Source organism: Sceloporus occidentalis, unplaced genomic scaffold (assembly GCF_023333645.1).
Source record: "Sceloporus occidentalis isolate IW3139 unplaced genomic scaffold, rSceOcc1.0.p SCAF_2, whole genome shotgun sequence".
Taxonomy (NCBI): domain Eukaryota; kingdom Metazoa; phylum Chordata; class Lepidosauria; order Squamata; family Phrynosomatidae; genus Sceloporus; species Sceloporus occidentalis.
In genome coordinates this window covers 32,834,848-32,858,628 of record NW_028316982.1, presented here as the reverse complement: position 1 = coordinate 32,858,628, position 23,781 = coordinate 32,834,848, and the positions used below count along the sequence as shown (strand labels likewise).

Sequence of the window (23,781 nt, the reverse complement as noted above, 5' to 3'; positions counted from 1 at the left end):
CCCGGAAGTGACCTATTTCTCCCTCCCTGCCTCAGCTTACACGCAAACAACCCTAGCTCTTCCACCGCTGTCCAATCAGCACTCGCCTTGGTCAAGCGACCAATGGCGAGGCCGCCTCCTTTGCCACGTCATCAAGGCAAACGCCACGCCCCTTCCTCTTTCCTTGATCCTCGGCTCAGCTTCCTCCGCCCGCCCGCACCGTCTTACTGTTCCACCGCTGTCCAATCAGCGCTCGCCTTGCACAAGCGGCCTATGGCGAGGCTGCCTCGTGTGCCACGTGATCAGAGGAAGCGCCACGCCCCCTCATGAGTTGATACACGTCACCGCTATTGAGCTGGCGGTGGAGGAGGAGCGGGAGACGTGTCCACAGTTCAGCTCCGTGACCCGGAAGGGAAATCGTGGCGTTCCGGCTCAAGATGGCGCCTCCCACGCCACTCCTGGCAGGTGGGTTCGGGCTAATAGTAAATGAGTTCCTTTTGCTTCCCTCCCACTTTGTGCAGGATGACCTTGTTTCGTGCCCCGTGTCTCTATGTATATATGTATCCATATATATATATATATATACACATACAGATAATTCAAACATATATATTCATATATGTAGAAAGATCTTCTAGCACCTTAAGACTAACTGAAAGAAAGAAGCTGGCAGCATGAGCTTCCATAGACTTCAGTCTGCTTCCAGTTATATAGCTGTGTAGTTATAGTTTTATAGTTATAGCTATATAGCTATATATATATATATATATATATATATAAAACTAGTGTATAGCTTATAACTAGTTGTAGCTGTAAATATGTAAAAATATATACATATACAAAATACACAATTTATATACACGCATCCCTCCATATTCGCTAGGTTTAGGGGCACAAGACCCCCGTGAATATGGGGAAAACGCAGATAACACAAACACCATGTTTTTACCTCTAGGAACAGCTAGTGAAACTCTGTGGTCAACGTCCGACAGACACTGGCCATGGAACTGCACCGGAGGAGCTATAAAATACTAGCAGAGTATTCTCTCTGGGAATCTCTAGGTCTTTCGGTGCAATTTTTATTTCAAGTTGACCATAGAGTTGCGCTGGAGGACCTAGATATTCCTAGAGAGAACATATTAAGGAAACCCTTTCATAACCAAAGCCACAAATATGGAGGTGTATATATAGAAAGATCTTGTAGCACCTTTGATACTAACTGAAAGAAAAAAGTTGGCAGCATGAGCTTTCCTAGACCTCAATCTACTTTCTCAGATGCTTTTGTTATTTATGGTTATATAGTTATATATTGTGTTATATATTTATGGTGCTGTTCATTGTGGTGCTTGTGCGTGTTTATTTGGATTTTTTATAGCAACGTTGCTCAGGCTTGTCTTCCAAATAGTTCTTCCTTCCCCCCTTGGCCATGTTCATTGCTATGCTTCCAGAAGTGGGTTCGAGTCTTGTGCTAAAAGTTCAGGGGTGTTAGTTCAGGACCTTCTGAAGGGATTTGGGGAAACCCCATAGACTTGGCATCATGGACCACATGGAAGCTTATGCGCTAATAAAGGTAGAATTAAAAGATTCGGCCATGTTAGACCAAAGGCTTTCACAGCCAGCACCCATCACTTTTTGGGCTATGTGGCCATGCTCTGGAAAAGTTTATTCTTGATGTTTCTCCAGCATTTGTCATCTGATAGACGCTGATGAAATGTCAAGAATAGACTCTTTCAGAACACAGCCACATAACCTGAAAAACCCACAAAAACTGTTGTTGTTGTTGTTTCTTACCCGCCTGCAGTCAAGAGCTATAAGGAACCCTAGTGCCACAGTGGTTAAATGCCAGTACTGTAGCCACAAGGTTGTGGGTTCGATCCCAGGCAGGGCTCCAAAGTGGACTTGGCCTTCCATCCTTCTATAGGTCAGTATAATGAGTACCCAACTCCTTGGGGCAATTGGCTTACACATTGTAAACCGCTTATACAGTGCTGAGTCCACTATTAAGTGGTATATAAATGTACATGCTATTGCTGTAGCTATTATCTGTGGATCAAAAACTGATCAGAATAGACTGCAGCCAAGAGACAAGAAGAAGACTAGGAATTGAAAGGCTCATCTTAGGTTAAACTAGCCAGGGAAGGCTTACAGAAATAAATATGTTTTTAGCACCTGTTCAAGCCTATTGAATTTGAAAGGGCAGAATATTCCATGTAGGAGGTGCCACCTTTCTAAATGCCCTGCTCCATATGAATGCTGAGTGGATCCCAGGAGTATTTGTCACTAGAAGAAGGGCCTCTCCAGATGACCTCAAGGACTGTGTGTAAAAGAGGTGATAGTCTCCCCAGTAACTGTGTCTAAAGTTGTTTAGAGTTTTATAAACTAACAACAAAACTTTAAATTTAGTCTAGTAGCAAATAGGCAGCCAGAGCAATTCTTTCAGCAGATGTTTAATGCACTACTGATAGGTGGCTTCAGTCTAAAGCCTTCTTCACAACTGCAGTTGCTAGGCCAACCTTAAGGCATCACCATATACAGCACATTGCATTAAGCTTACCAGTGCTACATTATCCCTGACAGAGCAGCTGCATCAGCTAAACCAGCTGAAGCTGATAAAAAGTAGTCCAAGTCAATGAAGTTATGTGGGCCCTCAGTGTCAAAAATGGATTCATGAGTACCTCCAGGCTGATCCTTCAAAGGGAGCACAGATTCATCCAGAATAGAATACCTGCCTATTGGACATGGGAACCGCTCACCCACATGGATTCTGTCTGGCCAGGTTTCAGCCTCAGTTTATTGGTGCTCCTCCAGTCCACCACTGCACCCAGATACTGGTCCAGAACTTGCATAGCCAGACCTGATTGCCATCAGCATATGAGTGATGCTTTGTTCCAGATCTCCTGTGACTGCTCTTGATGACTTCATGACTCATGAACTTTGTGCCTCCTTATGAATTTTGTAATGATAAATAAGTGCCAGTTTGAATGTATTGGAAACTACAGTTAATTTCATTGCTTGAGGAATAAAAGCTGCATTTGCCATCCAGTGGTTCATTCAGTGAAATGAATAAATGCTATTTTTTATTCTTTTTCCAGTGCGAGGATCTGAAGGACTATATATGGTAAATGGTCCTCCACAGTTCACAGAGAATACATCATTTCAGAGGTACTTCAGCATTCCAATTGAGTTTTAAATTCAGTTAGTAACAGGAACAAAAGTGGAGTCTGAATTTATAAGATGCTTAATAGGGCTCATAATCTATAGACATGGATGTGTCTTCCTGGCTGTTAGTAGTTGAAATCCCCTTGCTTCAAGCCATGTGTGTGAAAATGTTATGCACAGACTTTTCCAGGAATTAGAATATAATGGATTATGTGTGCATTACATTTTCACTTTCAAAACAATGTGAATTGTCCAAGTTTCTCCAATTACTGAGAACGCATGAAATGTTTAGCACATACATAAATCAGTCTAGAATTCAGGGAACAAACCTCCAGTATAGTTTTAAAAGTATCTGCGCAGAACATAAATTATCAATCTTGTGTTATACTGGTTTGGATACTGTCCCGGTCACATACAGTCTTACATATTTAATGTTGTATTCAATAGAATGTAAATGTCCATATCCAAGTGTGCATGACATTGAAAGTAGCGATATGTATATAAACTGTTTATACTCAGATTGAATTTTTATTTTTTATTTTTATTTACTTAATTTCTATGCCAACCAAGGCTCTTTAGATGAAAACATATAAAAAACAAAAAATCTTCTATTTAAGACTATATAAAGTTAACAAACATACAAAGTTAAAAACAAAGTTTAAAAAATTAAGATAAACATCCAAATCAAGCTTAATTTTGTTAGAGTAAAATGAATAAACTGTTTTTGTGTGGGGGGGGAGTCGGTGGGTGTGAAGTCTAAAAGACTTCCTGTGTACTCATATGTGGCTTTCAGATTATCTGAGTACACATCATACTAAAACTGTTGGAATAATACTGTGCCTTTTGCCATGGGTTGTGCATTTGGATGCAAACCTACCAGTCATGCAATACATAAAGACCCTGGGTCCTGTTCGTTCAGTTAAAGAAGAGGTTTTGCCTGTACTTGGACACTGCGTGCATAATAAATAAATAAAACTTTTATTTCTATCCCGCTTTTTGTTGAGACAATCAAAGCGGTGTACACAGATTAAAATTCCTCAATATATACATAATTACTTAAGGGAGCCCCCCCTTAAAAGGATTAAACAGTATAAGAGTAAAATTCAACAATTAAAAAAAAAAACCGATAACCAATAACCATGAGTCTTGTGTGGCCGAGTATTTGATTCACGGAAGGCCTGCCTGAAGAGAGCCGTCTTAATGGTTTTCTTGAAGCTGTCTAAATTAGTAATTTGATGGATCTCGTCTGGCAGGCCATTCCATAAATTGGGAGCGGTTGCAGAAAATGCAGAAAATTCAGATCTTTGGCAGTCATTTCTGCCCCTCTCCAGTGGCCTTGATGTGGATATGGACAGTCTCCTTACAGGTTAAAAGAACTGGCTGTCAGAGAGTAGTGCAAGGAAAGCCCCCTTTTGAAAACAAGGCAGTGATTAAAAATGCCTAACTTAATAAACTTACAAAGATATCTGAACTGATTAATAAACCGTTTGATCATTCATGATCAATTGAGAGCCAAGCAATTTGGTCTATCTATGGTTCAAGGCATCTTGAATGCTAAAATAATCTGTATGTTGCAGTCTCATGTACCCTAGAGACTGAAATGATATCTCCAAATGGTTACGGTGTTTCTAAACTAGTGGTTCCCAAACTTCGGTCCTCCAGGTGTTTTGGCCTTCAACTTCTAAAAGACCCAGCAAACTTGGCCAGTAGTCAGAAATTCTGGAAGGTACTGTATATACTTGACTATAAGTTGACCTCATGTCAAGAACGGGTTTGGGGACCAAAATTATGGATTTAGATATGACTTGTGGATAGGTCGAGAGTAAAATTTAGGGTATGTAACAAAGGATGAAGCAAAGGAAAACAGTGCCAGAAAACTTACAAAATTCCAGCAGGCATAACTGTTTGTGCTTGTTTTAAAGGCTTCATGAATGGGAGAATATAAACAGCATGTGAGTGCTTCCAGAACAGATGACATTCTTGCCTTTCACCAGGGTATAGTTACTTTTTAAATAAGAATTAAAGTATTACTTGCATTGACCCATGGATAAGTCGACTCAGGTTTTTTTGGAGTCAATTTTTAACTAAAATTTCTAGACCTATACAGGAGTATATACAGTAAGTCTAAAACACCTGGCGGTCCAGAGTTTGGGAACCACTGTTGTAAACCATTAAGAAATCTGAATTTTGATTCACACACAGTTTCTGTGGATGCTCACATTCCGTTGTCTCCAGTGGCAGCATGTGCACGCAGCCACGCTGCAATTAGGGAAAGCCCCTGTTGTTCCATGTGGACATGGTAGCGCCTGCATAGGAGTCAATGGAACTTAAAGTCAGCACAGCTGTGTGCATGCGTCACCATCAGACAACAGGCTGTCTCTAAGGCCGGCACAGCCATGTGCACGTCCCGTCATTGGGGGAAACATGGGCTTGCCATCCATAGATGCTTGCATCAGCAGATGGCAAGTCCATGGCTACCGAGGGCCATATACCAAGGATATATCCTTGATTTTGCCAGTAATCCCAAGAGATATTGATGACTGCACAGGTAATAATGTGGGCATATATGTAACAAAAAGTTACATTTGTGTTCACGTACATGAGAGGCAGCATTAGAGCAGTAATTTTCAGAGAGCAGATTTTGTACTGGAATAGACTCTACTCCCAAAGCAGTGATGGCTTGATGGATCCTACAGCTGTGGAAGAATGGGGTTCATTTTGTTAAATAACATGTTTGGTGCCCCCGCCCTTTCCTTTCCCATTATGGTTCTTGACAGGGAATTAAGCATGACAACTTTTAGGGTTGATGTGATCCTTTCTGGGGACTCTGCTAGAGAAATGTGGAGGTTTAGAATCCTTTGGAACCTTGCACATGCTCAATTGCCATGTTTTTCTTCCTATTCTGGTAAAACACCTATGTAAACGGAACCTTCTGTCTTCCATGCTGGGAACTTTCTAGCATTAGAAGTTCCATTCTGCCAGAGAACCTCCTTTTCCACTGGCAGAATAGCACTTGTGCCATGTTCAACAGCCCTTCATTTGGCCTTTGGTCAGTTTTAGGATTGTACCCTTAAGAATTTAGAAAATGTGTGCAAATAAAGCCTGAGCTTTAGTTTGGCCAACTATAATATTTATTGCTTGAAATTTAATTTCTGTGTTCTTTAATGGTATTATAATTTGTTTGACTTGTCAGAAGTGTGTTACAGTGATACTGACCAATTGATTTTATTCATGTTTTTGTTCTTGTTTCTTTAATATATTTGAATTGCAATAGAAAATTGTCTTCATTTTTTCCCCCAGGGAATCTGGAAAAAACAGCAAAGCTTTTGCCTTCAGCAGAGATGGTTCCCTTTTTGCTTGGTGCAATGGAGAGCAGTCAGTACAACTTGAAATATATATTTAATTTTTTAATAGAAATAAATTTGGAGGCACATATAATATCATGTGTCGTATTTATGAAACTGTGGTGACTAAGTAGTTTAGATATTTTTGTAAGCTTTTGTAAGTAATTCAGCCCCAAGCAAGAGAGTATTTTTATGCTGTCTTCATTAAATCAGTTACTATGTAACCTGCAAACAGTGAAATATAATGTTGCCCATATGGTTTCTAATGGGCTTATCCATGTTGCTTTGTTTTTGAAAGGCACATTCTTCTAGGCTTCACACTTGGATCCTTCCCACCCCAAGCAACATGACACAGTACTCAGCAATACTTTTCCAGTTCATTTAGTCAGAAATAAAATCCATCTGACTTCATGGTCAGTGTTCATAGTTGGAGTCAGAGAATTTTCTATTACTAACTTTGTAGACATATTCAGTCAAGTAATTTCAGTCGTATTTTCAAAAAGTAAATAAAATATTTTAGTGGGACTTACATCTAGGTAAAAGTGGGTAGGATTACAGCTGTATCAATATTTATGTGCATCTCTGTCCATCTTCATATTCATTGCCAGAGAATATAATTGGATGGTTGGTATTCATTTCTAAAATCTTCCATCCCATACCAAGTGAAGTAATGAAATAAATCTATATAACTATGGGTAACAGTGTAACTTTGAAAGCCAAATGAGCAAATAAAGTTTATTTTGAGATTCCTGATTTGTATTAGAGATTCAATGTTGGATATTAACAATTAATCCAGATGTTATTTGGGTTGTGTTTTGTTTTGGGGGGGTTGATGTAAGATAATCCAATCAGTCTTTTAAATCTTGGTTAATATTTAATCTATACAGACTAAATGGAACTATTAATTGTTTAAAACTTGCTCCCAATCTCACTGGCCTGTTACAGACTGCCAAAATAAAGCTGCTTCGGGTCTCTTTGGAGGTATGCTGTTTAAACGATGCATGGGTCCTAAGAGTCCGGAAGTTGCGCCAAAGCCACACTCCTGTCCTAAGCACTGGAGTGCAACTTTGGTGCAGCTTCCAGATTCTTAGGGTGCGTGCATCATTTAAACAGTATACCTCCAAAGAGACCCGAAGCAGCTTTATTTTGGCAGTCTGTAACAGGCCACTGGCACCATATTTAGAAATTCAGGGCAGAGTGGGAAGTTTGGGAGGTGAAGCAGCATATAAACTGCTTTTTAATGGAAATTTATTTCATCATAGATATGGTTGAAATGGGATTTTAATATGCCTTCAGTCTCTAGTAGTAAAATACATTCACGCTAGTATTTGGGTGTTTAGAGCTCAATGACTAGTTGCTGAGAACTATTCTTACTGAGTTTTTGAAATGAATTTCTGAATATCATGGTACATTTAAAAATGTTTTCAGTTTGATGGCTCAAAATAAAGAAGATTCAGAACTAAACATCACTATTAATTAACTGCTCTAATCAAGGTTTACTAAAGTGACCTCTTTTGGTTCCAGAGTAAACATTGTGAATGTCACCAGCCACAATGTGCTGCAATCCTTTGATCTGCCAAAGACAGTTTGCCTTGGATTCTCTCCAAAGAGCAGTGTCCTAGTAACGTGGCAGCCCTATACAAGTAAGTATTTCAGACATCTGTTCCAGCTACCTTCACTGAAAACAGTGCTGCAGCGCTAAAATAGAACAGATAAGATGGAAACCAAATTGGGATCTAGTTTGAGTAGGCTTGTTTACCTGCGGTTTATAGAGTTAGACCCTCAGAACTAAAAAAAAAAAAAAAACCAACAGAGCAAATGCAATGCCATAGTGAAAGCAATTCCTACCCTTACCCCCTTCCCAGTTTTTTCCTAGTAAAACTCTCAAGACAATAGAAGTGTGTGGTATAGTGGCTTGAGTGTTGGACTACGACTCTGGAGACGACTCTCAGCTTCAGGGGGAAGCAATAGAAAACCTCTGAACAAATCTTGCCAAGAAATCCTATTATAGTTTCACCTTAGGGTTGCCATAAGTTGGAAACAACCTGAAGGCACACGACACACACACATAGGCTGTGTTGGCTATAGCTATTGGGAACTGCAGTCTAGCAACACTCTAGGGGTCTATCTGTTGCCCATTAATGTTTTAGAAAAAGAAAATGGTGCTGCAGGTCCAATAATGGATCCACTATAATCTTATCCAAATTGGCCTGGAAGTGGACAGCAAGTGTGTCATGTTTTGTTAGAGCAAAGAAAGTCAAGTAAAGAATGGAGGAACCTATGGTACAAATTTGTTGTTGTTGTAGTGTGCTTTCAAGACATTTATGACTTATGGTGACCAGTGAACTATTGTGAGGTTTTCTTGGTAAAATTTGTTCAGAGGGGGTTTGCTCTTGCTTTCCTCTGAAGCTGTGACTTGCCCAAGGTTATCTAGTGAATTTCCATGGCCGAGCAGGGATTTGAACCCTTGTTTCCAGAGCCATAGTCCAATGTTTAAACCATGTTGGCTCTCTGGTGTAAATAAGCAGTTGAAATGGAGAGCCAGTATCACATCAGAGGACAGTTTTATATGGTCAGAGTAATGAATTGTACTTTGCTCTTAAAAGACTACTAAGGGCTTAGCATTTTACTCTAAGGTGAGAAACCTGTTCAAGGTAGAATTATTTTAAAGCCTGAAAATATGGAATAATGGAAGTTAATGTAATAAATAGCTTCTTTTCTTATTTGTTCACATTTATTTCATCAGCATTTACTGAGGAGTTGGACAAAATATATCAGTGGAGACCATAATAAGGACTAAAAAATTTATGTACAGCGCTGTGTAAATTTACAGCGCTTTATAAATAAAGGTTAATAATAATAATAATAATAATAATAATAATAATAATAATAGCATAGGTCAGAGAAGCAGGCACATCATTTGTAGGCAACTGCTGCAATTTATGTATGTTTGTTATAGCTGCAAAAGATGGTGCTGCAGGGACACCCAACCTTCAAATTTTTGATGTTAAAACTGGAGAATGCTTGAAGTCTTTCATCCAGAAAAAGATGCAGAATTGGTAAGTAACTTTTAAAAGAATGTATTATTTCTAAAATGTAATTTGAAAATCTAATTGTATATAGTTACTGAATTACAACAGGAACCCTCTAGTATGCAAAATGCTACTAATAAGCCTTTGAGAAAGTAATCTTCTGCATCATTTAAATAATTCCTTAATATTTTCAAACCTGATCGCTTAATGATAAATTTTTGAATAATTTTCTGAAGACTGCTAACTGGTGTTGCTTTTCTGAAGCTGTAACATTATCATTCTTCTTCCCCCTCCCCATTATCTTTTCTTTAATAACTAGGTGTCCTTGCTGGTCAGATGATGAAAGTATATGTGCCAGGGCTGTTAACAATGAACTGCACTTCTTTGAAAACAACAACTTCAGTATGCAAGTTATTTTCTGTTTTCCAAATAAGTTTTCCTAGAATCATGTAGTTGGATTAGACCACAAGGACCATCCAGTCCAACCCCTTGCCATGCAGGCATACACAAACAAAGCACTTCTAGCAGGTGTCCATCCAGCCTTTGTTTAAAAACCTCCAAAGAAGGAGACTCCACCATACTCTGAGGCATCATATTCCAGTATCTATTCCTGTCTAGCCCCTTTTCATAATTTGTGCGTTTTAAGTTGCCAACATCTATGGCATTATAGCATTTCTTCAGCACTTTGCTACAAATTATAAAACTCCATTTAGTAATATGAAACTTGTATTAGGTTGGTTCCAGATGTAGTCATAGTGAAGAGTAGATCTATTGAAATAAATGGAGCTTAAGGTGGCAAGCTCTGGGAACAGTTTTCCCATCTCTAGGATGCACTGGAATCTGTACTTAGTCACCCTCCCTGTGGAAATCAACATAAGACGTGGCTGTGGGTCTACTTCCAATTGGGTAAAAATAACATTATTAAGGTTAAAAACAACAATGATATGAACCCTGCCACTTGTTAAAAAGGTAAATTGACATTCCTGGAGGTTTCTACATTGGCAGTTTATACACACATACGCAAACACTATTTTTTATAGGAGAGTGGGTATCTGGGAGTGTGGTCCAAGGTATACATAAGTCTCACCTCTGGTGTTCTCTACAAAATCTAGCTCCAGCCCATTATCTTACATTTAATTCATACTTTGAAAATCTATTGAAAATGGGTTTAAAAAATGTTATTAGAAAATTATTCCTGCGAAAAGCAATAATAGTGGAGAGTGAGATTAGCAAATTACTCCAGTATCTCAATGAAAGCTATATGGAAAATGTTGTGGAATAGGCTGCCAAAAAAATTAGAACAATCATTTCATAAACATCATAAACAGTAGAGGCAAATAGTAGCGCTTTTACTTTCCCCCTTATGTGTACATAAAGAGCTGTATGATACTGGTGTTTTCCTTGGCCATACAGGAAAATCTCGTTCAAGGGACTGTGCACCCACCACTGGGTTTGGCACTGTATATGCTTTAATCAGTCATTAAAAAGTACCTGGCAAAGGTGTACAACTTCTGGCAAGGGCAGTGTTCAGGTAATACTTCACATTTGTCAGCAGTTTCATGATGTCAGCAGCCCAACAATGTACAATATGTTTTGTTAACTTTATTGAATTGAATACCATTGTGATTTTGCAGGTACATTTGCGAATAAACTTCATTTACAGAAAGTCACTGATTTTGTGTTGTCACCAGGAGATCAACTAACCAAGGTGCATCTTTTTGATTTTTTTTTCTTCATGCTTTCTATATTGTAGGGTGTTGTTGTTTTTTTTAAGTAGATACTAGTCCACTTCTGTCTACATAGTCCTCCTCTTGAGGACTGTGTTCTGAAATGGGTAAAATGTTCTCAACACAGGTTGCTGTGTATGTTCCTGGAAGCAAAGGGGCTCCATCATTCGTAAGGCTCTACCAGTACCCTAACTTTGGAGGCACACAATCTGCATTGGCCAACAAGAGTTTCTTCAAAGCTGATAAGGCCACAATGCTGTGGAATAGTAACGGTAGAACAATTTTCACATTTTTCTCCCTTTCTTTCTTTCTGAAGCTGTGAGTGTATGAATTCTCTGTGACTAACTAATTTTCAAAGTACTAATGTATAAGCTCTATGAGTCACATTTTAAAGGAAACCCTTACAAAGCAGTATGCCACTGGCTTTTAAAACCAAGCTGATGGCAAGAAAAGCAATGATAAAACAATAATAGAATCAAAAATAATAATGAAAAATAGTGCTGAATCCTACCACAAGTCCATGTAGTCTAGCTTCTTGCTTCCCATGGTGGCTAGTTCTGTGCCTATGAGAACCCCCTCAGCAGCATGTAAAGGCAAGCAGCCTGGGGATGAAGAAACAGTGTCCCACCAGATGTTGTTCAGTTTCCATCAGCCCAGTCTAGCGTCTATGGCTATGTGCTGTGCCTAAAACCAGGTTTTTGCATATAGCAACGTGTTGCAGTTTCTTTTTGTAGAAACATAAGTAGAGCTGATATTGATCAATTTGCTTTTTAAAGTGTTTGTGTCTTTCTTTTGTACATCTAAATAGCCACTGCTGTGCTCGTAATAGCTAGTACTGAAGTGGATAAAACAGGAGCATCCTATTACGGAGAACAAACTCTGCATTACATTGGAACAAATGGGGAAACTGCTGTTGTACAATTACGTAAGTAATCTTCGTAGCTAAATTAGTTTACATTTCTGTGGAGTTCTGGCTGACAATTCTGCTAATTGAACTGGAATGAAGTATGAGAGACTTGAGCTGAATGTGCACATCATGGAGAAGAGATGCAGACAAGATGAAGTACCTAATCGAAATGAGGCACCCTTCCTTAAATCATTAAGTGAGAAGAGAAACTGGTTGAAATTAGGGGTGTTGGTCAGTTTTAAAGATTTCTCTTGCCCCCAAATTGTTTAATCCCTTTTCATCTATCTATTTTACTAAATTTCACTGAATTGTATACATTGCAGAACTTGAATTTACTAGCCATCTTGAAGATACAATAACTCATGTGTGATAGCCTAATTAAGAAATACTGTACAGCCACTTTTACATCTGGGCAGGTTGTAGGCTTTTCAGGTGTCCTGATATTCTGTTATAAAGTACCCTCAGTAGCTTTGACTGCACATATCTGCTAACTGCACTTTGTCATTGTAATGAATTAAGTAGATGAAATAACAGTTGCCGCTCCTTTTGTAAAGTTATTTCCTGCCATTTAACAGGCCTGTGTTTTCCCTTTACTCACCAAATTGCTGGATGGCTGGGTGGCTATGGCTGCTGTTGAGTATAGACCAGGGAGGCATGGTTAACTTCTATTATGGTGAAATGTTTACACTTTTACGTAGGCTTGAACCACTTCAGCCCAACCAAACCTAGTGCAACCAGTGTATCCAAACTAATGGATACATTGTGATCTCCAGATGTTCAGCAGTCAGCCCAAAAATGCATACTGCTGGTTGGAGTGAGGTGAACTTGGTAGCAAAAAATAAATAGCAAAGTCAGGAGCTTATTGAACCCCTGCCAAGTATCTGGCTAGAGGACATTTTGGTCTAAAAGTGGTGTAAAATCTTATATTAAGGAGTTTTAGTCATACTTCTTACTATAAATTAATGTCACTTGTGATTGTGCTTCAAAATCATATTCCATGTTCATTGTCTTAGAGAAATGTAGATAATGGTTTTATAAATGATTATTTTCTTTTCTTCTAGCAAAAAATGGTCCTATTTATGATGTAGCCTGGAATCCCAATGCCACAGAGTTCTGTGTTGTGTATGGTTTCATGCCTGCCAAAGCTACTATCTTCAATCTAAAATGTGATCCTGTTTTTGACTTTGGGACTGGTCCACACAATGCTGCCTACTACAGCCCCCAAGGACACATCTTAGTATTAGCTGGATTTGGGAATCTTAGTGGACAGCTGGATGTGTGGGATGTTAAAAACTACAAACTGATTGCCAAACCACAGGCCCCCGATTCAACTTATTTTGCATGGTGCCCTGATGGGGAACACATTGTAACTGCAACATGTTCTCCCAGGCTTCGAGTTGGGAATGGGTACAAAATCTGGCATTACTCTGGTTCCGTACTATACAAATATGAAGTCGAGCAAAACACAGAACTTTGGCAAGTTGCCTGGCAACCCTTTTTGGATGGAGTATTTCCAGCAAAGCCAGTAAGGTATCACGCTGTCCCGAGCAAAGTGCCAAATGATGAACCAAAGCCTGCCCAAGCTTATAGGCCCCCTGCTCTGAGAAACAAAGCCGTAACTAGTTCTAAACTTGTAAGTAATCGTTATTTCCATTGTAGAATGTGTTGTTATAAAATATCTTCTCTGTTTGGGGAAATGGTGAAGGTAGTACAGGTTAAGTCTCCCATATCCAAAACGTTTGGGACTAGAAATGTTTTAGATTTCAGAATTTTTTAGATTTCGGAATATTTGCATGTACTTGATGAAACATCTTGGAAATGGGATCCATATCTAAACATGAAATTCAGTTATGTTTCATATACTCCCTAAACACATAGCATGAAGGTAGTTTTATACACAATATTTTTAATCATTTTGTGCATGAGACAAAGTATGTATACATTGAACCACCAGAAAGCAAAGGTGTCACTATCTCAAGCCATTCTTGTGGACAATTTTGGATCTTGGGAGTATTTTAGGTTTTGCAATTCCAAATAAGGGAGACTCAACCTGTAGTACTAAATCCAACTCTCTTTTCTTAAACACTATTGATGGGAACTTAACCGGGGATATGTGATTGCAGCCCTATGTCTTAGACAGGATTCTCCTCTCCCCCAAATAAAGAATCAATAGGTTTTTGTAAATAAAATAAATTAAAATAAAGTAAATTAATATACACACAATGGCTAGAATCCTGCTGGTTATTCCTAATTAGAGTAGACCCACTGAATCAGTTATTCAGCTGTATGTAAACACATAGGTTAATATGTTGAGTAATAACAGAATTGAGGTCAATATTATTTATACGTTTTATAAATAAATAAATGAAAAGCAGGATAGAATGGGAGCAGAGGCAAATTATTTTTATATCTTCTGTGGGTTGTATCCAGATGTACATATATTTGGAGGAGACCCACTGAAATTAATGAAACTTAATTTGTCATGATCAACTTTAAGTTCCCTTAATTTCTGTTGATCTCCTACCCTACATCCTGATCTGGGTCCAACCTTAGATTTTTTTCATTTAGGTGGTCAGTTGCATGCTGTCTTAGAAATAAAGGAGGAAGAGAAGTTACTGCATTTAGAGGACAAAGATATTCAGCTACCAGAATGATCATGATATGGTGAAACATCAGGAATAAACTCTTCTAGAACATGGCCACATAGCCTGAAAAACCCACAAAAAACTATCACAATACATTCATAAACCTTTAACATAGAATTTATACAGTGGGTCCTTGGTATCCCCTATGGCTACCAAAATCTGTAGATGCTCAAGTGCCATTATATGCAATGGTGTAGTAATGTGGTGTCCTTTATATAAAATGGCAAAATCAAGGTTTCCTTTTTGGATTAAATATATATATATATTTTCAGGATGTGGTGGGTCGAATTCATGGATGCAGAATCCGTGGATATGGACTGTATTTCAATAACACGTTTAAAGTTGACATGTTGACTTTATTTTAATTCATTGGAAATAGCACCTCTTACTTGCATCAATAGCAATTTGCATCAGTTCTTTCAGGCAAGGTAAACTAGAGATCCCAATACAGAAACATGTTGACACTGTAGGAGAGCTAGCACACATGTTTTTCTGTTCCTTACTACAGTTGGACCTCCTGTATCTGTGGGTAATCTTTTCCGGAACCCCACCCCAGCCCCGTGTGTACCAGAATGCATGCTCAAATCCCATTTTTCTTAATGGTGACATAGTGCGCACCCCCACTAGTGCGGATGCGTCCACACACCACCATTAAGAAAAATGGGGGCTTGCCGTCCACAGATGGTTAAATCTGTGGATGCAGGGGGCAGATTATATTACATAACAGTGGACAAGCCATTGTTTGGCCAGGATTATATAGCCTTTCCTTGTTCTTTTGATAGTGAAAATAATAATAATTATAATTATAATTATAATAATTATAATAATAGTAGTAATAGGATTTAATCCCACAGTTTAGTCCCTAGATACTTAGCATTTGTCTTAGACCTTACTTTGCATTTCTTTTGGACTTCCCTTTGCTATGCCCTTATCTCTGTGTTTGGTTTTCCATATCTCTTCATTGGGGTGGAAAACTATTCCATGACTGAAGAAGAAGTGCTTGCAAGAGATTCCATTTGCACAAGCAAATGCTGGTAATGAACTCTCTTTCCCATGAGGATTATACTGTTAATTCCTTGGAGCTCATTTCTGAACAGCTCTGAACCTACTATACACAGTAACTAACAGTATTATACAGGGGCGATGCTGTTCACTGTGAAATTGCCAAAGGATGTGTAAAAATTTTAACAAGGCATTGAGTATAATCAGCTGTACTTTTAGAAACCTTTTTAAAAACTAGATCTTGACTTAAAACTTTTCAGAAGCAAATTGTTTGGAACATGCCTGCAAACTATTAGTTATTTGTTAACATCTTATATCTTAATAACTGCATAAACACAGTTAATGAGATTCATTATGAAAGAGAGCTGATGCAGTTCTGTTTACCCATTTGTTTTAGGTATCAGAGTTAGTTTTGTGGACAGGAAATATTTAAAACCTGTTTGCATGTTTGCATAGCATGCTGAAATTGAGTGTCTAAGAATCAAGTAGAATATTAGAGGATGTTTCCTGTATAATAATCTAGACGTTGTGTTGTGGGGGAGGGAAGCTTATTTTATGTATATTTTTAAAATATACATATATTCTTGAAAACTCATTTTCATCTTCTTTAAACATTCCTCAAGAGCTAGAGTAGTGTAATGTTTTGAGTGTTGGACTAGAACTCCGAGAAACCAGGGTTTGAATCACCACTTGACCACGTCAACCCACTTTGGCACCCTTGTAGCCTTAGAGAAATGTAATGGTAACAGTAATGGTAATGGTAAGTCCCCTTTAAACAAATCTTGCAAGGAAAATGCCATGATAGTATCACATTAGAATCATGATAAGTTAGAAATGACGTGAAGGCGCACAACAATTATCATCTTGGACACTATGTAAATCTTCAACAAGATGAAAAATGACATAGAATGTCAATTGAAACATACGTTTAAAAACACACTTTTTACATAGAGCAGATATTTTAGGGCTAAAAACTGAATATTAATTTCAAAGATGAGTTACTGAATTTGAGACAGAAACCAATACTCAGTGTGGAACAGCCAAATCCTGAGAAATGAGGGGCCTATTTTTTTCAGGATGTCTTTATTATATCTGGTGTGTATGGTTATGTTGTGTTTATACAGAAGTTATTTTTATGTAGGAAATTCTGTTAAACCTACATAGTTGAGCTTGACAATATGCCAGGTCAGACCACCAAATCAATGTTAGAGTTATCAGGAAACAGATACCTAATTTCAGTGTAGATAGTGTAAAACTCTTAAAATGTAAAGCTGAAAAAAAGTTATCAAAAATCTGTGTTGATGTGAGAGAAAATGGTGTCAAAGGTGAGAGAGGAATAAAGGTCTGAAACATGTCTGTTACATATTTTGTGGGTTTCATAAGAGATGCCCAGACATTTGCTCCATAACAGAAGCTTTTACTACTGGTAGGTGATGCTGAACTTCTTACAGAGCCTGACTACTTGCCAATAGGTTGTTTTGTATAGCAAAGTATAGTTCTTGTCCCTTGATAGAGTTCTGGAGGGTATCACAGTCCATGAGAATAAAGACATTAGAATGATCAATTGTGACAAATATACACACATGTATTGTACTGCCAATCTGCATAGGTTTCACACAACTTTTTGATATGGAAGCCAGTTCTCTACTTCTCTTCTATTTAGAGAATTACCTAATTTGTTACATAGCCTTAAGGTGAGACAAGAAAAACAGCAGCCTCTTACATTGTGTGCTAGAAGTGAATATGCAGAATCTTTCGAGAAGATCTTCTGCAGCTTCATCTTAAATATTAATATACTCTTCAGGTTGTTGGTTTAAAAAAATCTGGTATTTTCTTGTTCTCCCTCCCCCCCCCCAACTTCCTGTTAGCATGAGGATGAGCCACCACAGAACATGAGGTCACATAATGATAAGGCATTATCGAAAACAGCACTCAAGAATCAAAGGAAGCATGAGGCAAAGAAAGTTGCTAAACAGGTACTGCTGGGGTTCTAATTCTCTTAAGTTTGATGTTTTGTTCACATTTTGTGAACTTGTTTACCTTTTACCTTTACCATACCTTTCTTCATGGAGCAAAATATGTCCACTTATTCATCATCACTTGTGATGAATAATGAGAATCTGGAAAGTTTAAAAAAAACCTTAATCATTAACAATAATGCTACAATGGCTGTATCTTAAACTTGCTGTTCTAGCTGATGGTATATTTTTTGTTTACAGGAGGCCAGGGCTGAAGGGAACCAGGAAAGTGTGTCAGCCACAGCAGTACAGAATGCATTGCACAATATGACGCCCTCTGTAACATCCGGAGATCCTGAAGTGGATAAGAAAATAAAGAATCTGAAAAAGGTGGGGAAAATTATTTTACTGAAGAGGTTTGCATACAGTATTTTCCAACCACAAAACAGCTGTCATTGCTACCAGATAACAGAGAGCCATTTCAAATTTGTTCTGTTCATTTTACTTTCTTTTAGAGTAAGGTCCAGTACCTTTCCTGTGTGGGTTCAAAACTAGCATCTTCCTTGTCACTTGAATTCTGCCAGGTTCTTCCCTGCTATAACAAAAACAGACTGTAGTGGCTATGAGTGAACCATGCCTCAAGAAGCTTTGGCAGTCTCCTGCTTGTCCTTCAAGTGTGATATTGACAAGGGTGATATTGGCATTTAGGTCTACTGAAAAAGCTTCACATGGCCACAGTCTGGAAACACTGTTTCTTTGGGCTACAACTTATGGAATCCGCCATGGCTGGAAGACTACTGTGAAGCTTTTCATTGATTTATTAAAAATCAGAAAAGGATGACAGAGGACCTTTGAACAGTCCAGGAATGTATAAGCTTCATGAGCTCATGCTCACTGGTCTTTTCCCAGTCAGAATGATCCCAGTTGCTTCTCTACAATTCTATGATTCTTCCCATAAAAGAAAAGATACAGATTGTGAAAGCGACTGGAAGCCATTTTTGGTAGAGGAATCAAACTTAGAATTAAATACTTCAAGCACCTCCTCTCTTCTCAGTCCTCTGAGTCAGCCTAAAGGTTTCATTTGTACAAGTGGCTTTTTCAAATTGAAGCCGTTCTTATCTATTTTTGTTCTCAGTATGGAAAAGAGATCCACCTGGGCTTCTTTTGCCCTCTTGCCTTGGTAAAGGGTAACAGAGGAGACTGTGTGCATGCACACAGAGTAAAAGCAGTTGGTTATTCTCAAAAAAGAAAAGAAGCTGAATTATATTGATCCAAGAGCTATGCAACACTTGATAATCCTGTAGAAGATATTGATATTTTGGGAAAGCATATTGTCCTTGTAACTTGTGAAGCACATGTGGAAATTGTTGCTTAGAGGAGTGAGGCATAAAAATTGGAATTGCCCTGATCCATTGTTGTTTCTATCATGGAGTGCCCCTGTCACTTTGCGCTCTTTCAAGAAAGAAGGTAGTCTTCAAGGACTGAAGCCAACATTCTAACACAGGGCTCCAGCAACACAGTCTCCTAGCCCAGTGTGGTGTAGTGGTTTGAGTGTTGGACTAGGGCTCTGGGAGACTAGGGTTCAAATACTGCTCAGCCGTGGAAACCTGTTGAGTGACACTGGGCAAGTCACAGTGAACATCAAAGACAAACCTCCTCTGAATAAATCTTGCCCACCAAAAACTCTGTAATAGGATTTCCATAAATCAGAGTTGACTTGAATAAATATAACAACAAATGTAGGGGCATCACTGAATCTGAGGAGTACTTAAGGAACTGTAAAAATAATCTAGGCTGTTCTTCTCCCTCCCCACACACCAATTCCACAGACTATTTCTAAAGTCTGGTGTTTTTCCATTTGTCTTATACTTTCTTGGTTACAGAAGCTAAAAGCGATTGAACAGCTGAAAGATCAAGCTGCTACAGGCAAACAGCTAGAGAAAAACCAGGTATTCTTATCCTATTTGCACATGTTCTTATTAAGTATGATTTGTAAAGTATGGAAATTACATCAGTTATCATTAGAGCTCTATTTTGTTATTGAAACTATTTGCCAGAATAGAGACCTTTTTCCGTACAATTAAAATACAAGCTCTAAAAGTATTTCAGTGTAGACCTTTTAAAATGATGACATTCTTAACAATGCAAGAAAAAGCCTGCTAGACCAGACCAAATTCCATCTAGTCTAAAAGCTGGTAACCTTTTGCTCCAGTGGGCTGTATCTGTATGTAATAGAGTGGCTGGTTAGAGACAAAGTTTGGAAAAGGGCTGTATGCTAGTGGCTGGCAGGGCTTGGGCTCCGATGTTCCAAGACAAGCACAGCTTTCCTCCTACAGTTATATATAGATCAGGGCTGAGGGAAGTGCAAGCTGTGGACTGCATGAAATCCCTGAACTCCACTTTTGTGGCCTACCGAGACTCCCTGAATTTTTAAAAAACAATTGGCACAATTATGAGAAAGCATAAGGACAACATGGATGTTGGCAGAGGAACATAAAGAAAAATGCACTGAACTTGGAAAAGCTTTTGGACTACAGCTCTCAGAATCCCCTAGTCATCATAGCAACAGACCATGATGACTGGAGGATTCTAGGAGCTGTAGCCCCAAAGTAACTTTTTCAAGTTCTAGTAACGTTGTCCTCATTCACGGATTCCCACAGAGCTTAGCAGGATGCTTCTAGGGAGTCTACGGTTTGGGCTTGAAACTAGCAGTCCTCTGATGTTGTATCCCACAAAATGGATATTGGAAGCCATGTTCAGCCTCTGAACATGAAGGTTCCATTTAGCTGCTACAACAGAGAGTTAATTGATTGACCCATTTTCTGTGAATTTGTGTAATCTACTTTTAAAGTCTGCTTGGCTAGTGGCTACCACCACCACAGCTTGTAACAGTTAATTTGATAAATGGGAGTTATTAACTGGGAAAAGAAGTTATCCCTTTGATCTGCCCTGCACCTATTACCCATTCATTTTACTGGGAGGCCACAATATCTAGTATTAAAGGAGAGGGAGAGGAGTGTTCTCTGACTACTTTCTCTAAAGCATGAATAAATTTATAAACCACTATTTTTAAGTTATATTTTCATTGCTGGTTGTAGCAAATGGAAGGGGGAACACCTAGGATGAAACTGGTTAAATGTTAGGATTTACTGTATCACATGTTTGCATTACTTTTCCATTGTGTGTACAACATAAAATCATCTGGTATCTTTTGCATATGTTCTAGCTGGAGAAAATTCAGAAGGAGGCTGCCCTCCTGAAGGAGCTTCAAGATTTGGAACTGGGTCTTTAGAACAACAGAAAAATTGCAGTTTTGTTCTATGGAATCACCGAATAATAAATGACTTCAAATGTTCATTTTTAAATACTTACAAAACAGTTCCATTTTATTACACTGCCCCTAATATCTGAATAATTGCTGAATTTAACAAGGATTGTAATTCATAACCAGGCAAATCAGTTACTTTGGTTTCAAAACATATTGGTGAACTCCACAATAAAGTATGTTGGGTCCTCTTCTTACTTTTTTGGACAAGTATTCTGTTTCATCTGCAGATGTGAACCTTATGCAACAATAAGGTGCATAATGTAATAAAAGAGCAGTTGTTGGTAATTAAAAGCTTTGGTTTTGTCTGATAGCTCTTAAGATCTAAAACACCACCAGAAAGCCTATTAACATGTCTTTAGCTACCTATTTAGATTGAAATCTAAAAATTAATAAATTTTAAAATTTTCTTCCTATGTACAATAAGTACAGAAATAAGAAAAAGCATTAGGAATACAGGAAAAAGAATAAAGCTGATTATTTCTCAAGGGCTGTTACCTGTTTCCCTGTAAAGATGGTGTATGTGCCTTCAAGTTGTTTGACAACTCCATTAATTTCATAGGGTTTTCTTAGGCAAGGAATATTCAGAGGTGGTTTTGCAAAAACCCTAGTGTGTGCTTGGAGCATTCTCACTGTGTTGTCTATGTTCATTAGGAGTGCAGTTGGAAGAAATCAAGGGAGCTGAGATAAGGTTGGCCTAGATGGTCTTGAATATTCTTATTAAATGGTACTTTAATCATAGGTCTGACCAGTTTCTTAGTATTGCACTAATGAATAATGAATACATTGGCTACCCTCTACTGGAAGAGCTATGCAGTCTATTATTTATTTCAAAACAGACTTTTCAAATGTTTAAGTAGGCAGTAGAATGGCAAGAGATCACTGCAAATTGCTGCTGGTGTCCTAGCACATTCTTTGATCGCCTACTGATCTGGTACATGGATTTTATTAAATTGCCTTTACTGCCCTTTTCCAGTTCGTATACACATTTAGGGAAAGCTGGCTTTTGGGATGGCTCGCCTGTGCCAACATATTTTATAATATGTTCTAGGCACAGCATTGTTGCTTGTCCACCCATGCTTCTGGGGAGGCTAATCAGATTTGGGGGGCTTGGCTCTTACTACCAATTTTTCTCAGTATGCCCAAGTTTGGAGGCATGTCTGCAATACTGAACTGTTGTAAGCATGTATATACATCAATTTGACAGCTTGGATGCAGCATGATATAAATAATGACATTACCTGTAATGGGATACTTTTGAGACTATTACAAGCTCTATAGCTGTATACAAAAAGTCAACATGGATTTCAGAGAAACAAGTCATGCCAGACAAATCTGATCTCTTTCTTTGATAAAATTACCAGCTTGGTAGATGAAGGGAATGCAGTGGATATAGTATATCTTGATTTCAGCAATGCCTTTGACAAGGTTTCTCATCACATTCTTGCAAACAGGCTTGTAAAATGTGGGCTAGACAAGGTAACTGTTACATGGATTTGTAATTGGTTGACTGGCCGAAGCCAAAGGGTACTCAACAATGGCTCCTTTTCATCCTGGAGAGAAGTGACCAGTGGGGTCCCACAGGGTTCTGTCCTGGGGCCAGTGTTATTCAACATCTTTATCAATGACTTGGATGACAGAGTTGGGAGCATACTTATCAAATTTGCAGATGACACCAAATTAGGGGGAATAGCTAATACTGCATAAGACAGGATCAAAATTCAAAATGACCTAAATAGACTAGAAAGCTGGGCCAAAGCTAACAAAATGAAACTCAACACGGAGAAACGTAAGGTACTGCACTTAGTGCGGAAAAATGAAATGCACAGATATAGGATGGGTGACACCTGGCTGAATGAAACTACGTGTGAAAGGGATCTAGGAGTCCAAGTAGACCACAAGTTGAACATGAGAACAGTGTGATGCGGCAGCTAAAAAGGCAAATGAAATTTTAGACTGCATCAATAGAAGTATAGTGTCTAGATCAAGAGAAGTAATAGTGCCCCTATATTCTGCTTTGATGAGGCCCCACCTGGAATACTGTGTCCAGTTCTGGGCACCACAATTCAAATAGGACCTTGAGAAACGAGCGTGTCCAAAGGAGGGCAACTAAAATGGTGAAGAATCTGGAAACCATGCCCTATGAGGAACGACTTACAGAGCTGGGGATGTTTAGCCTGGAGAAAAGAAGGTTAAGAGGTGGTATGATAGCTGTGTTTAAATATTTGAAGGGATGTCTATTGAGGAGGGAGCAAGCTTGTTTGCTGCTCCAGAGAATAGGAAATATGGAACAATGGATGCAAGCTACAGGAAAAGTGATTCCACCTGAACATTAGGAGGAATTTTCTGACAGTAAGGGCTGTTTGACAGTGGAACAAACTCCCTTGGAGTGTGGTGGAGTCTACTTCTTTGGAGGTCTGTAAACAGAGGCTGGATGGCCATCTGTCGGGGATGCTTTGACTGAGATTTCCTGCATGGCAGGGGGTTGGACTGGATGGCCCTTGTGGTCTCTTCCAACTCTACGATTCTATGATTAGATGACTTTCTTCCAGTTTGGCATTCCCTGTCTCATTCTCCAAGGCAGGATCTGGACTGGAATTCTGTTCAGCAAGTACAAAGATCTACCATAGCATTTCTGAACCAAAGTTCTTGAACGATGATCTCATGTAACTGGAAATTATTAGCCTTTAGGCTGGCAGTGGA

General features: G+C 38.6%; 1 protein-coding gene across 2 annotated transcripts; it reads left to right on the top strand.

Moving 5' to 3' along the window:
- Nucleotides 1-274: 274 nt before the first annotated feature.
- LOC149318122 (eukaryotic translation initiation factor 2A-like) lies at nt 275-21,275 on the top strand. Of its 2 annotated transcripts, XM_089509053.1 has the most exons (14): nt 275-444; nt 3,072-3,141; nt 6,439-6,513; nt 8,007-8,125; nt 9,442-9,541; nt 9,834-9,916; nt 11,149-11,222; nt 11,369-11,513; nt 12,050-12,166; nt 13,210-13,781; nt 17,664-17,771; nt 18,015-18,143; nt 19,637-19,702; nt 20,980-21,275. In XM_089509053.1, the coding sequence occupies exons 1-14, from the start codon at nt 417-419 to the stop codon at nt 21,043-21,045; spliced, it is 1,752 nt and encodes a 583-aa protein (XP_089365179.1). In that variant the 5' UTR covers nt 275-416; the 3' UTR covers nt 21,046-21,275. The 2 variants fall into 2 exon arrangements, with proteins under 2 accessions (XP_089365179.1, XP_089365180.1); XM_089509054.1 differs by lacking the exon at nt 6,439-6,513 and having other exon boundaries at nt 276-444.
- The last annotated feature ends 2,506 nt before the right edge of the window (nt 21,276-23,781 follow it).